Genomic DNA, 15,057 nt, shown 5'->3' with positions numbered 1-15,057 from the left:
AAACCATTTTAATAATTAAAAGCACAAAAAAGATGTTCTAAATGTTGAAACTGTGCATGAACAGGGGTTATACATGTGGGCCCCAAGCAGGAATATATGGAGCTCATTAAAACATAATTCACATGAAGCACACTCCTGATCTATTGAAACCAAGTGACTTTAAACATTTGAACATTTGGCTGGCTTTTAGATTTCATGTCCCACTCCTCTTAGCTTCTCTTCTCAACCCCCTATAACCTGACCTCCACTCTCAGCACTTAACTGAAATTGCATGGCAAAGATTATAAATGATTTTCTCATTGCAAATCTAAAGAACACTTGAATTATTTTTTATTTCCTTTTCTCCCCTTTAAGAGAGCTAGGCACTCCATTCCAGAGGAAAGGTCTGGGACTAGGAAGCAGGCATTCTTCAGCCTACCTTCAGTTCCACCATATGGGAAAGAGGGGTGGTGTGCTCTCCAGGTACAGGAACCAGGATTCATAGGTATTGCTTGGACCTGGCATGGCTCAGCCCTGCCCTCTAGCCTTCTTTAGGCTGCCAAGCCCTGGAGGAGCTGTGGGTGGGTGGAGCCAAGGCACAAAGAACCAATCAGGTGAAGAGGCCATTTGGGCTGGTGCTTTCCCTTCTTGTTACCCATTTAAACCGTTAGCTGGGCTCTACACTATCTGAAGAAGACATGCATGGATTTCATCTTTCATAACGCCATTTTCTGGAAGAGGTGTTCTGGCAACTTAAGACATGACATGGTCCATGTGCTTTGGCTAGAAAGCCAAGACTGAACTTACCTAGATTTTTTGGGACTCTAGGCACTCCTAAAATATCTGGTGAGAGAATCTTGCCTTCATCATCATGCAACCAGAGAACAGCGGTACTCTCCTCTCACTTGATATGGGTGAATCAGAATGAAGCAGGCTGAAAATTTTAGTTCAAAGCAGTGTTTTCTCTGGAGATTTCATTACATTTTATTAGCAATTTAGAAACTGGAAACTGAGCTTTCCCTGTGTAGCAGTGCTGCCTCATATGTGATGACTACACTAAACATCTCATGATGGATCTGCGGGGGGATGGGAGAAGTGGGGTCCCTCTCCCCCCGCCCCCAGCCTGTTTATAGAACTGCCCCTTTTGCCCCACCTTCCTTCCCCCACCATTGACATCAAATGCTTCTCTTCTAATGGTGGGAGAGGATTAGTTTTTGCTTTGGAGAGTCATACCCCATTTCTAGAAACCTCTGAGCGAGCTGAGGTGTTGTGCTGAAAGCTTGTGAGTTCTCTCCTCGATGTCCAGAGAGGTCATCCACCCAAGAACGCCAGTCTCTGCTAGGGCAGGTCACAGCAGCTGTCCCAGAGCAGTCACTCTGCACCACAGATGGTGAAGGAATTTTGGTCCCTTTGCTTATTCATTCTCCTACCATTCAGGTGGTGGCTTTGGCAAGCCCCTCTTGGACCAGGCAAGTTCCCAGCTTAGTCACTTGATTGGAGCCACAATATCTGAAATAATCTTTAGTGATCCTATTTCCCATGCAGTCTTTATTTTGTGGGAGGTAGAAGGTTTTATTTTTTTTCCTCGGAGCTCAGCTATCTCTTAATTAAGGGTTGTTGATGAAGATCGGGCAATGAGAACTGCTTCATGTTTATCACCAGTGTTCTAACCCTACACCCTCTCCAGCACCCCCCTTTGTTGCACTCGATTAAGTACACGCGTTCATCTTCAAAATAAAAATTTATTCAGTCTGTAACAAGAACATTGAATCTGCACATTTGCGCACAAGTTCACATTTAAAAACAGCGGAGCACATCAGTAATAAAAAAATCTATGATACAAGTGGAACATCCCAACCACCATGAAGATTAAGGAAGGAGATGAGACCACTCTATATTCTGCTTCAAATGCCTCTAAAAGGTCCCAGAGATTCCAGGGAGCACCTGCTTTATTTAATAGAATATGAGCATAAAAGTTTAGGGTGGCCTGGGGCAAAGGTAACAGTCTTTTGGACTTGTTTCCCACATTTAGAACAAGTCCTATAAAATAATGTAGACAGAAATAAAAAAAAAAAGAAAGAAAGAAAAGGCACCTTAAGCTATACCAAGCAAACCAAAATCCAGTAAAACATAAAAATTAAACAACTCCCTGTGGGCTTGCTGATTGGGAAACACTCAGGGCCAGTTACCCAGTTTTCAGATGGGTCATAGGACTGAGTTAAGCCCTGGGCATTAGCTCTGCATGTGGATACGGGATGCTGCCATCAGTGCTGCAGTGAGGACACAGATGGCAGCCCCTGTCCTATACCCCTTGGGGCATCTTCTAGCCCATGAAGGATAATTCCAGTTTAGAAATCCTGTCCTAGATCTCTGGGGCACTGAGAAAATGAGGCTGGTTCTCTTTTCATAGCAGGAGTCAGGCTGAGTCACCCTCTACTTCCAGGCTGGGAAAGTACAGAAGCACCTTACTTACAACAGCTCTCCACAGCATCAAGGGACCCCGAGGCCTGGGAGAAGGGTTAGGAGTGCGCAGCTTCCTGCTTTGGTGGCAGGCTTTTTCCTAATACAGGGATCAGATGAGTTGAGACACCAAATACATTTGTCTAATACATGCCTTCTTCTTTTACTTTGAAAGGGAAAACCAAGTCCAAGATCCTTTTAAGTTGGATTGGTGCTGAAAGAACTAAAATTTCATCTCATCTACCATCAAAAAGCAAAACAAAATTAAACGAAAATGACAGTAGCCATTCACCAGTACAACCATCACTATAAGACACACCGTCACTGAGGAAATGACGACTATTTCCACAGAGTGCTGGATGGGAGTGCAGGGCACAGATGGAAGTCAGCTCCAGGTCGGCCCCACTTAACCCACGGGGGCTGACCACGACAGCATCGCTCTGCGCGAAGACTCACCGCACAGCCAGGTTTGGGTCCCTGGGGGAGGGGGCGGAGCTGCCTTCAAGATGATGCACTTTAATACTCGCACAATGTAAACAAAGTATCCACAAATAGTTGTTCAAAAAAGCCAAAGAATGGCTTTATTTAAAAATGCCCTTAAAAGTGACCCTTTTTGCATAATGCTTTCTTAAAAAAAAAAAAAACTCCCATAAAAACATCTTTACCAAACATGCCTAGATAACTTCAGAACTGAAATCCTCAGATGGAACAGGTGAAGATTTCTGTGAGCTGCCACGTCTCAGAAGCTTCAGGTCTATCCAACAGCATCTGACTGGGGCCATTTAGCAGGAGGGGACCTCAGAACCTAGGCTGTGATCCTCAGGCTGTCCTTGGAGCTCTTGGTAATTTCCAAAACGACAAAGAGGAAATATAGTAGGGATAAAGGTACAGAACCAGGATAATGCTAGATAAAGAGCCGGAAGAGGCTGAGATGCTAGGAATGATCCCAAACATTCAGAATCTGAAAGGCAACCAAAATGAGAAGAGATGAATATCACTATACTACAGTACTACATGTATACTATAATATACACTACTCCTAAGTGTTTCTAAAATTAAGAGAGGGTAAGGGTTTCTTTCCTTCCTACTGACCAGGTAACCATCCAGATTATAACTCAAAATCTGTGTGCTGTTGGGGCTTTTACCCCATGCACCAAAATCTTACTTTTTACACACATACACACACGCGCACATGATCCTCCAGAGTAATTGGGAGGCAGACTATAGAGGTTTCCAAAAAAGAGAGGCACTGAGCAAGAGGTCAAGGCCTTTCCTACTCATCTCTGTCAATCTCCCAGACCCGCTGATTCAGGGCTGAGTTTTCCACGAACAGGAAAGGGAAACAGGTCACCCGAGATTATCAAAGCTCGAAGAGAAGAAAGTCTGAAGTCCTTGATAGCTCATCCTATTCTTTCCCCGGACATAGCTCAGCTATGTAAACAACACAAGAACACTCAGCTGTGGGAGTTCGAGAGTGCTGGCAAAACCCCATGGCATTGGTTGAATTATAGACTTGGTGTAGAGGACATTTATTCAGGCAGGAAAATGAAAGGATAAAAAATATTTTTGAAAATGGAAGGCAGAGCAAGAACGTTTGCTCCAGTGATTTCCAACCAGTGCGCCGCAAGACTGTTGAACTTGCAGTACCTGACTATTTAGTCAGGGGCCCAGGTCCCTTAGACTGTCAAATTAAAAAATGACAACAGCCAGCATAATAGCCACCTGATGTGAATGCCCTGTCTAGAACCATAAATATATAGGTCATATAATAGAGTTGCACCTTATTGGTCACATCGCATAATAAGGTTGCATCTGATTGGTTAATTCTTGGTACCAGAAATCCTTATGTGTAAGCATAGGCACCTGATTTTTAAACAAGTCATTTTGGGGCAAAAAGGATAGTTAATTACTATTTTTAAATCAATCAAAATTATGCCTATTTTTCTCAGGTTGGCAAAAAATGTTTTTTGCTGTGCTGTAGAATTTTAGTAATTAGTTTGTGTGCCATGAGATGAAAAAAATGTGGCAAATCGCTGCTCTACTCTTTAAAAAAACTTTTTATTTTTCTCCACAGCATTAGAGGGTTCACCTCCCATCTTTGTAGTTATTTAATGCAGTGAGAGTGAGCATCAGGTACCGTAGGGGCGGGGAGAGAGAACAACACAGCCTTGTCCATCCTGCTTGTACTTAATGTGAAGGATGTCACCACCTCAGGGGACTAGCGTGAGTGAATACCACTGTACTTCTCAGCCCTGCCGAGATCCCCGGTCCTTTCCCCATCATAGTGGTGGTGGGACTGCCTCAGTAACACAGGGCAGTTTAGAGGGATGAGCTCTGGAAAGCCACGACCCTGTCTTGCAAGCCTCCTCACACTGGTATATACCACCTAACAAAACACTTTACATCACAGTCCATATCCAGGAATCACAAAGCTGTGTGCACGACACATTTGAAAACTTAAGGAATCTATTTAGGGACAGTACAAGTACATACAATTACCATACCATAAACACACACATAGCAGGTTTCTGTCCAATCTGCCTCCTGGCAGTGAGGTCAGATGCAACCACGGCTTCCACAGGGCAACTGGATTCACAGCTCCTGGAGTACCTATGAGTGGACTCAGTCCACCTTTTCTCTCACCTTTGGGTCACCCTACTACCTGCTCCACCAAATGCTGGACTCTGATATCACCTTGACAGTCTGCGCATCTGTCTTTTCCTCTCAGTGCTGTGATGAACAAAAACCTAAATCTCAAGTCTGTACTAAGCCAATCTCTCAGCAATGTGGACATCAACCAAAGCCAACAGGAAGCAAATTTGCAAACCTCTTCAGTTTTGATGAGGGTGCTTCATTCCAGGCTAAATATGTTTTCTGTAAGAAGCTGAAATAGGCTTGTTTATGGCAGGTGCTCCTCTGTTAAGGATCTCCAAAATAGCAGCAAAGCAACAGCATCCTAAATGGAGTCATTAAGGGCCTGCAGCATTTCAGCCTAATCCATTAGGAGCGTCCACCCTGGGAAGCTGTTAACACTCCTATACACTCCCTGGCTGAGGTTCAGCTACTGGCAAACAACTCTGGGATTTCAGTCTTAAAGAGGACTCAGCCTTCAGTCAAACTGTGATCTAATGGGAACCTAGGCTTAGGGGTTTCTCTCAGGAGGAAATTACTAACACATAATTTGGCAGGAACTGGCAATTAGAAATCTCCATTTAAACAATTAAAACAACTGTCAATATACTCTGCAGATTCCTACCAACACCCGCCAGTTTAATTTCTGTGGTGTCCGTTTTCCAGTTGCAGTTTTATTCCTTCTTAAAAATAAATCAAATAGACCCTATGACGTTAACAACAAAACACTGTAAGAAAGTGACATTATGTACATAAATACTGTGTAAAAACTAGAGAAATGACAGATCTTCCAGGAAGAGAAAGGGGAAGAAAACTTATGTCAAGTGTTAACAGTGATAATATCAAAAAGAAAACTTTGCATTCAATGGAGGTTATACAAATGTAATGCAACAATTCAAATATCACCAATGAAATTTTAAAAAAGGCAGTACTGGGAGAAACAGCATGAGGGAACAAAATAAACTGGAGAAAAATATGGCCATTAAACTCAGAGGCCCACAGAATTATTCAAGTAATGGAAGGGTTAAAACCCTACATATGTATTCATTTTACAAGAACACAGTGACTTCCAATTGCTGTTTTTCAAACTTGTCCCTATCGTGCCTCGGTTGGGAGGGTGCTGCAGAGCGCATTTCCCGGCGGGGAGGGCCAGGACCACCACCTGTGTGGCGCCCGTCACCCCAAAGACAGTGGGCAGCAGCCTCTCCACTCCCTTATTTCACCACCTCCTTATGCCTTCCTCTACAGAGGACCTCTCTGATTTCATCTGGGGTTGACTCAACTTCATAATAAAAAAAATATTGGCTTGACAAGTTTACAAAGCCAGCCATTATCATGCTTTTCTGTAATGATCCACTCTGGAATATCAGCAGAAATGGATTCTGGAACGACCCCTTTGAAAACCAAGCAGAATCTGCCCACTCCAGGAACTCCAATGGGCTGAGGCTGGAAACCAAGGCTGAGACACCACACTGATGTCCAGCTGCCCTAGAGCCCGTCTGATGCATCAGGTCTGGAGAGCAAACCATCGTCATACGGGACCGGGGGACGGGGGAGGGGGGCAGCTTTTCAATTTCTGGCTTCACCTCCACCCTCCTCATCTGCTTTCCTCCTCAATCAAGCAAGCATGCCTTTTCTCAGAGGGCAAAACGTCCTCGTGCAGGACGTCCTGCGCAGGTGGCAGTTGATTGAAAAACAGCAATTTGCCTTTCATAAAGGTGTTCTTTGAAAATGAGTAATATTTTGAGGTTTCAATTTTCTAAAAATAAAAAATGATAAAATGGTCTTGCTGTCCAAATCAATCTCTCTCTCACACATACACAGAGGAAAAAAACCCCAAACCCTGCATGCGCCAGGAACAGTAAAATGACCAAAATATTATAAAATTAACCAATAAAGTGCATGTTCCTTACATATTACACCTCTCCCTTTTACAAACATTTCTTTTATAAAGTCCCATGTGTAGGCTCAGAATCACATGGTATTATAGAAGGGATTGGTTGTCCGTTTTTTATCATTTGCTTTTTTCAGTCTCTTAAGGGGGTGAGTTCTGCTGTGCTGCTGACGGGCAGCCAAAGCCAGCCCTGGTGCGGGGCCTGCACACTGCAGCCCCTGGGTCTGCAGCAAAGCAAGGCCTCCTTCAGCACTAGTCAATGCAGGTCGTGCCTTGGGGAGCAAACACTGCTGACTGTAACCAAATTCTTTGGCATACTGTACAAGGGGCCTCTCCACTGGCTTGCTCTGTGCGATACACTCTGTGGTTTTAAGTTGCTCTATAAAATACTTGGTGGGCTCTGGGTTCTGGGGGTCATCTGGGTTATCTGGGGGCTCCTGGGCCTCCAAGGCATGCATGCCTGAGTCTGTTCTGATGAAGGGCTGAAGCAGTTTGAGATGAGGGGACTCGGAGGAGACAGCCTCCCTCTCCAGTAAACAGTCTTTACACAGATCCAAGTAACCTAACTTGGCGAGGGAAGCCGAACGCCTCATTTGGGGTGGTCTGGTGATCCCTACCTGACAAATCGCTCGGGACTCCATCTCTTTACCGTGCTCCTTCAGCACACTGGGGCTGTGCCTGAGACTCTTTATACTGTCACTACTAGAGCTACACGGGAGTCTATAGGCTACAGGTGATAGGTCCAGTTTCTCTTGTAACTTTCCAATGTTGTCACTAAGTTTGCTAATTAGACTTAGGCCTTCACTACTTAACTGGGAGCCCTCATGTGGCACTTCACTGCCACTGGAGAGGGGCCCCCCCTCACTTTCTTCCCAGCTACCCTGCTCCGCACAGGGCTCACTGTCTGTGGTGCTGCTTTGCTCTGTGAAGCCTTCCAGGTGAACCACAGTCTGGGGATGCAGGTAATCCAAGTTGGCAGATGGTACATGGGTTGTGTGACTGACAAAAGGCGCTGCTGTATCCAGGGCTGTTGCCAGGCTGCTGTCCCTCTCTTCAGGGTCGCTCAGGGTGGAAGCTGGGTCAGTGGGCCTGTCGTGCTCAGGAGAGGAAGAATGAGGCAGAGGTAGCACTTTGTGGGGCAGAGAAACCTGGTTGGGGCCCACTGTCCGGTTCAGATTTTCATCCAATGCGCAGAGGACAGTGACGTCCTTCTCCACTTTCACCTCCCTCAGTCCTTGCTCCCCACTCTTCTCCCTGGTGGCTACTTCACCCCCAGGCCTAGTGTAAGCAGGTGATGTAACTGTGTGGGTACACTCAATGACTTCTACCTGCTTGGGAAGAGGGACTGCTTGTGGCTCAGATCCCTGGCATGAAACCACAGTCCTCTGCTCCTTCAGGACTCTGTGCTGCTTGGTTCTAGTCTCTGACTCCTGAGGAGCTGGCAAGGGGTGAAAATCCAGTAGTTTGGGTGCTGGAACAATGACATCTTGCTCACAATGCAGCAGTGAGCCAGACTCAGACCCACTGCATTTCCCTTTGCCCTTGTTCATCTCTGGTTCCTTGGGAACAGATGAATATTCTAGGGTGACTTCATCACTCTTCCCTTTCGGTGCTAGGTCTGCCACAGAGGAATCATTCTTGGAGTTCTTGCGAGTGGACAATGAGGTACAAGCAGGGGTAGCACTGTGATGCTCTTGCTCCTGCCGCAAACGCTCCTCAAACTCCAAGGTGGCTCGTCTCACGGACCCAGGGCACCACTTGGTACCTGAGTGCGTCCCTGGGCCCCAGAGCTCTTGTTCCCCCTCAGCTGGTTCCTCTTCTTCCAAGTCTGTGATGGATGAGTATACAGTTAGGCAGCCTTCTGGGTCCCACTTCCCTGAGTCTTTGGCTAGTTCAGGCTGGGCTGAGCAGGAACCCTCATTCTGTTCTAGATTTCCGGGTTTGTTCTCTGGGGCCTGGGGCCTGTCAAGGGACATCTCATGGACAGTGTTCTTCTTTGGTGTATGGCATGAGTTGGATAAAATGTCTCCTTTTAGCAGAATCTGTCCAACTCCTTGACTAATAGATTCAATCTCAGTGACAATTTCTTTGACGGAAATTGCATTTTCTGAGTGAGATTGCATGAAAATGTCTGGGCTGACCAGTTCTGAGATTGCCTAAAAAGAGAAAACAGTGAGATGGTTATGGCGAATTGTAGTCAAATTGAAAATGCCAGTTTTTTTGTTTACTGATCCTCTGATCCAGGAAAACCTTCTGGCTATGAGGACACAAATCATTTAGTGGTCGGAACTGTCCTCTGCTGACCATCAGTTTTGTTGTACAAGAAAAAAAAAACCCAAATACTTGTTCATCAAAGGCAGAGATACAAAATTAGTTACAGGTTGTATCACTGTCTACCGAGCTTTTTGTTCTGTTTACTCCAACAGGATGCAAATCTAGTATCTTGCTCCAAAAATGAATAGCAAATAGCATTGGAGGCTCCTAATTTTCCTAAGGCCATGAGCCTTCAGAACCCAGGTCCTACTGGGGTAAAAAGAAATTCTCTCTGGTCTGTATCAACTGCCAGTTAGATTCTAACCTAGTTTGAAGGGAAGACTTCCATTCAAGGGCTCAGTGGCCACCTTAAATATGCCCAGTGTTAGACAAGGCAAGGATGAGGCTATCAACTGATGTCTGATTTGGAGACTCTCTGCTCTCTTCTTTCCTCTCATGCCAGCTTTCATCTATGGCCTCCCACTTCTCCTAGTAGCAGCGTCCCAGCACGTGAGGGCACTAGGCATCTGATCACACAATTCCTAAGTTTCACATGGCTCCTTCTGGGAAAGGTTTACTTGGCTTATGCGGCCATGTGCCTGAGCAAAATTAGAAACTGTGACTCTCTGACATTTTACTGTTCTATCAGTTATGAATTCCCAGATGTACTTATAAGAAGGCCAGAGAAAACTGGCCAATGAAAAAATCAAGTCCTATTGTAAAAAAAGAATTTCAAAATCTAGAAATGGCCCCATGGACACTTCTTAAAATGACACCATTATGACCATTAATCTATCTTAACATTTTTATAAGCCTTCAAAAGTACATTTCCCTAGGAATTATTCTGGTGTTTCCCCTTCAAAAGAGAGTCAGAGCTACCACAAACTAACAAGGTCAGTTATGCCTGTGGGAGAAATCTGCTAGGACATCGACAGAGGCAAACTTGACAAGCCTGGAAGAGAAGACACAGTGGGCCTGGTGTGTGCATGGGCAGTGCAGGGAGCGCTCACGTGCCCAGGGACTTTACAAAAAGGCTATGTCTGTCAGAGTTGCTATACCCGTTGATCCAAAGGAGAGCTCAGGTATTCAAACGTCCCAGTAGAAATCAAATAGAGGCATAGCCTTTGGGGAAAGAAGACAGAAGCAGAGGCAACGACTACCCTTGTGTAGTTAAAAAGAGGGAATGATGAACCCTGGCAGGTGTGGCTCAGTAGATTGAGTGCTGGCCTGCGGAGAGGCAACCGACTGATGTATCTCGTGCACATCTTGTTTCTCTCCCTCTCTTCCCCTCTCTCTAAAAAGAAATGAAATCTTTGAAGAAAAAAATTAAAAAAAAAAGAGAGGGAACGATGAGTAATAGACAAGGTGGTGAATATAAGTAGCCAGACATCATGTAATGTCAAGAATCTATTCAGTTCCACTGAATTCATTAAATGAAGTCTGGTATGTTAGGGTAAATATGTCACCATTTACTTCCCAACTGCTGTGTTATTCTGATATATTATATTGATTAAAATGCACCCCAATTTTGGAAGTCTCAAAATGAGAGTAAGTGTGAGTCTTAGAAATAGTGATATACAGTAATTCTTTCCCTCATCTCAGGTGGCTCATAAGAGCTCATATGCCACTGAGAAGAATCTTGAGATTCCCAAACCATCCCTCAATTCTTGACTACCGCAGGGTCTGGGTTGAAGGACAATTCAGAAACATTATTAATGCAAGAATTCAGTATCAGAAGCAGGTGCTATTCCAACACCTATTTACACATGTCTAGTCTTTGAATCTCCTGAGACAGAGAATTCGCCAAACAAATCCACCCCCTCAGAGACACAAGTCTCACTCAGGCAGCACGTGAGTCCCTGGGACTTCATTACTGGCGAGATTCGATCTGAACTGCAGAGGGTCAGGGAGGGGACTGCTCTTTGTTCAGCCAGGACATTTGTTTTGGCTAATCCCTTCTTTCCCTCATCCCCTCTCAAATGTGCTGCCAACGACACCAAAACCCGAAAAGATAAATTCCTCAAAAGGCAACTGATTTAAAAAATATTTAAACCCTAAGTTTTCAAGGAAAGGCTCAGCTAGACTCTCCCATACTACCTTCCCAAATCTTTAGCCATATTAAAAATAAAGTTGAACGTAGCAGAATCCCAAATATTTTGTCTTCAAAGAGAACTTCATTAGGTGGAGAACTATAAAGATAGTTTTTACCTTTGACTGTTCCTCATCTATTGAAGATTCTTCCGACGCATGGGGAGTATTACTCAAAGAGCTGCTTCTCTGGTCGTCAGCTGTCACTTCAGAAGGGGCTACTTCCACCACTGACAGTCGACAGCTCTCACCCCTTCCTCCACCCAGTTCCTCCATCCGTGAGTGGGAAAAAGATCGTGACCGGGTTTCTTGAGAAAGTTCCACAAACTTCTCTAGGGCACTAAAAAAATCAATGCGATCTGTACTGAAATCTGCGACTTCAGCCTGGCAACTGGCCTGGGGGCTTGGTGACTCAGGATCAGGGGACATGGGGAGGTCTTTCAGGCGAGATGTCAATTCTTCCATAGGCAGTAAGTGGACGTTCACGTCTACTTTCAGTGCGTCTGTCTCCAAATCTTCGACTGTTAAGTCTGGGAACTTGTTGGGCATTTCTGGGGCCTGTCCAGGTTGAATTAAGGCTTTGGATGCATGGCAGTTGTCAAGGGGGAATTTTGATTCATTGAGACAACACCCTGATGTGCATCCATTGATGTCATTTAGGTTTAATTCATCTTCAATCTGTCCAGCATGAAATTCCCTAGAAGTGAACTCCAAGCAGATCATTCTTTCTTTGGTACACAGGCCTTTCTGATTTTCATCTTGTGGGACGACATGTTCTACAAAGACAGGAGGTATGGGTGGGTGACCTTCCATGGTCTTCACCTCGGCAATCTGGTCTGCTGAGGTGGTGATCTCCTTCTTGTTGAGTTCTAGCCCTGGTTTGCAGATGGGTTCATGGTGGTCTGAGAGGTCGCTATCTGAATGAGATCTCCAGAGTTTGTTATGCCGCTGTTTGCTGCGGAGGACACACACAAGAGACGTCTTACTCTGGTCTGTGAGAACCATCAACACCCCCTCCCTCCGGAAACTCTCCCAGATGAACTTAAATTTTAACCTGCAAAATACTCTGTTAATGCCCAATGGAAGTAGGCAATAACCACTTGAAAAGATGCTCAATTTAACTAACAACAACAAACAAAAAAGCAAAACAAAGAAAACAAATAAATAGGAGATCTGATTTTTTAACCTACAGGACTGAAAAGAGAGCTAACATGGTTGCTAGCAGCCAATGTTGATGACTGTACTGCCCAAACAAGCCCTCTCATATACCACAGTTGGGAGGAGTATGAACTGGAGCATTTTTAAGAATGAACTCTGGCTGGGGGTAGGCAGGGTAGGGGAGAGCAATGGGGGAAAAATGGGGACAACTGTACTTGAACAACAATAATAATAAAAAAAAAAGAATGAATTCTGGAAATAGTTCTCAAAAAGTCACCAAACTAGTAACAGTTCTTTCAAGGAAGGCAAAAACACTTCTGGGGAGGGCTTTACTTTCTACACTCTACATTTCTATAACTTTTAATTTTTTAAAATAATGAGCATGTTTAAATTAACAACCAGGAAAAAAAGGCATTTGAGTAATACAAAGAGAAACAGTCTACGGGAGCCCATTCCAAATCCTCATAATTGGGATTAACCACTGACTGGAAGTGTGAGGAGGGTGGTAATTTTTCCTGAATTAGAAAACTAAGATAAGGCTAGTAAATCTGGTGGAAAAGATTGGTAACAAATGGGAGAGGATGAGCAGGAAGTACAGGCCCCTTTCATAAGGATCTCTGGATAAAAACTATCAAGCTAAGGCCACACCCGGAAAGTAGGTGGGCCAAACACACATATCCATACTCTGGTTTATTTTATGGCGGGAAGGTCTGATGTGGGGATGAGATTTCATTTCAAACCACACTCTCAAACAAAGAAGCACAGTTCCCAAAGCTCTAGCCAAAAAGAGAAAGGTGGCCCTGTGGCTGGTCAGGATCACTTGCCCAGGGAATAGGTCACTAAATGGTTTATGGGGTATGGTTTCCATGACTTACAAGCTGATGAAGAGTGACTTAACCGCAGGGAAAGGGAAACAGCCCAACTCACCCTGGGCTCAGGGCCACGCCTGCCTCAGAGGCCTGTAAATCTCTGCTGAGTCATGTGCCTGCACTAATGTGAACCCCTGTTTGTTCTCAACTCTGCACCTGCTCTCAGCTCCCCCTTTGCTGCTTGGGTGGGGATCTCTCTGACTCAGGCCGGCACAGCAAAAGGATGCTTTTCTGGGTAGGAAACAAACAGGTCAATCTGTTTATGAAGACAAGCTATAATCAATTGGCTGGGTGTAAATTAGGGTCTTCACTCTTTCCAAGCTGCATGAACTCCAGCCACCCCTAGGAGGAGACAACATATCACACATCCCAAGCGACTGAGTGGCTGTGTGGAGGGGCAAGCTGGTTGGATAGGAGAGGTCTAAACACTGTGACCAACCAATGCCAATGTGTTTCCCTTTAAAGTTTCTTCTTTCATACATAGACACCCTTGTTTCATGATCTCAGTATGACTGTGCTCTCCAAGTTCCATCCCTCACCTATTATGAGCATGTTCCAACCTGCACAAGCCCTCTCAGCCACCACAGCAGGTCAATTCCTATCACCCAATGACCAGGACGACTACTCTGGGAGTTGTACTTATCCTTCTAATAATGTAAAAGAACATCGTATCAATCAACAGGTAAATGGGATGTTTTCATAATCCCAAGAACCCTGCAAAGTATGATTTTTAAAACTGCCTGTAAATCACTAACCAATCTTATGCTAACAGGCACAGCAGTGCATGTTTCAGAGGAAGTGGGTGACATCATAGCTGCTTTGCCCAGCAGGGACTTCCTTCTCTTCCTGGAAGAGATAATCATCAGAAAATATTGGTTCAGGGCTCTGGAATTAAACTGACACCTACTTGTAAAGGAGAAATTACAATCCCAACTGCAGATAGGTCTGATTCTGCTGCCTTTTTCATTTTCGCAATAGGACCAATGCTCTGATAGAATCAAGATAATCATTCCTATGGCCTTTGAAGCACTGTTACTCCACGGGCCCTTCCTGATGCCCTCCCTCTTCCTCCTCACTCAGGGGTTGTTAATCTCTCTCCTGCTTATCATTCCCTGCCTTTTCTTTATAGAGTCATCATGTTTTGTTGTTAATAATACACTGCTCAGTTTTTCATGTTTTCAACTTTACATAAATGAAACACTGCATGTATTCTACAACTGTTTTGTTGCCTAATATTATGTTTTTAAGATTCATCAATGTGTGTAGCTGTAATTGCACAGGGTGAAATTTATTAATCTATCCTGTTGATGAACAGTTCTACTACAAGCAACACTGCCATGGCCATTCTTGCGCCTGGTGCACACTTCGGTTTCTCAAAGGTGTTTTATACACAGGAGCAGAAAAAGTGGGTCATAGGGGATGTACACATCATGTTTCACTCTGTGAATGTTTTCCAGTGAACTTTTCCAGAAGCCAGTTTATTTTAATGCTCCCTCACTGGTTGGAATACATAGAAGGCATTGGATCATATTTATTATTTGAAACTGTTAATGTTTAAATTCAGCTGACTCCCCCGACCTGGTTCCAGGTAGGCAGCAAGTAAACAAGTTGCCAAAAAGAACTTCAGAGTTGGTTTATGACCTGGATGATGCAATCAACTCCAGTTCTTCCCCCTTGAGTGGCCTCTGACCTGAATTTGGATTCACATAAACACACTGACACATG

At 44.5% G+C, this 15,057-nt stretch overlaps 1 protein-coding gene across 4 annotated transcripts in view; it reads right to left on the bottom strand.

Moving 5' to 3' along the window:
• Positions 1–1,701: 1,701 nt before the first annotated feature.
• The window catches only part of SSH2 (slingshot protein phosphatase 2), a 233,294-nt gene continuing 219,938 nt past the window's right edge, over positions 1,702–15,057 (bottom strand). For all 4 annotated transcript variants that reach the window (XM_053911812.1, XM_024565153.3, XM_045199208.2 and 1 more), the window contains 2 exons: positions 11,426–12,260; positions 1,702–9,120 (listed from right to left, as the gene is read on the bottom strand). In XM_053911812.1, the coding sequence (XP_053767787.1) occupies positions 7,045–9,120; positions 11,426–12,260 (2,911 nt within the window). In that variant the 3' untranslated portion in view covers positions 1,702–7,044. The remainder of the gene's footprint in view (positions 9,121–11,425; positions 12,261–15,057) is intronic.

The sequence above is a fragment of the Desmodus rotundus genome, chromosome 9, assembly GCF_022682495.2.
Source record: "Desmodus rotundus isolate HL8 chromosome 9, HLdesRot8A.1, whole genome shotgun sequence".
Classification (NCBI taxonomy): Eukaryota; Metazoa; Chordata; class Mammalia; order Chiroptera; family Phyllostomidae; genus Desmodus; species Desmodus rotundus.
Note: the sequence above shows the minus strand (reverse complement) of the source record. Positions and strands in the feature narration are given on the sequence as shown.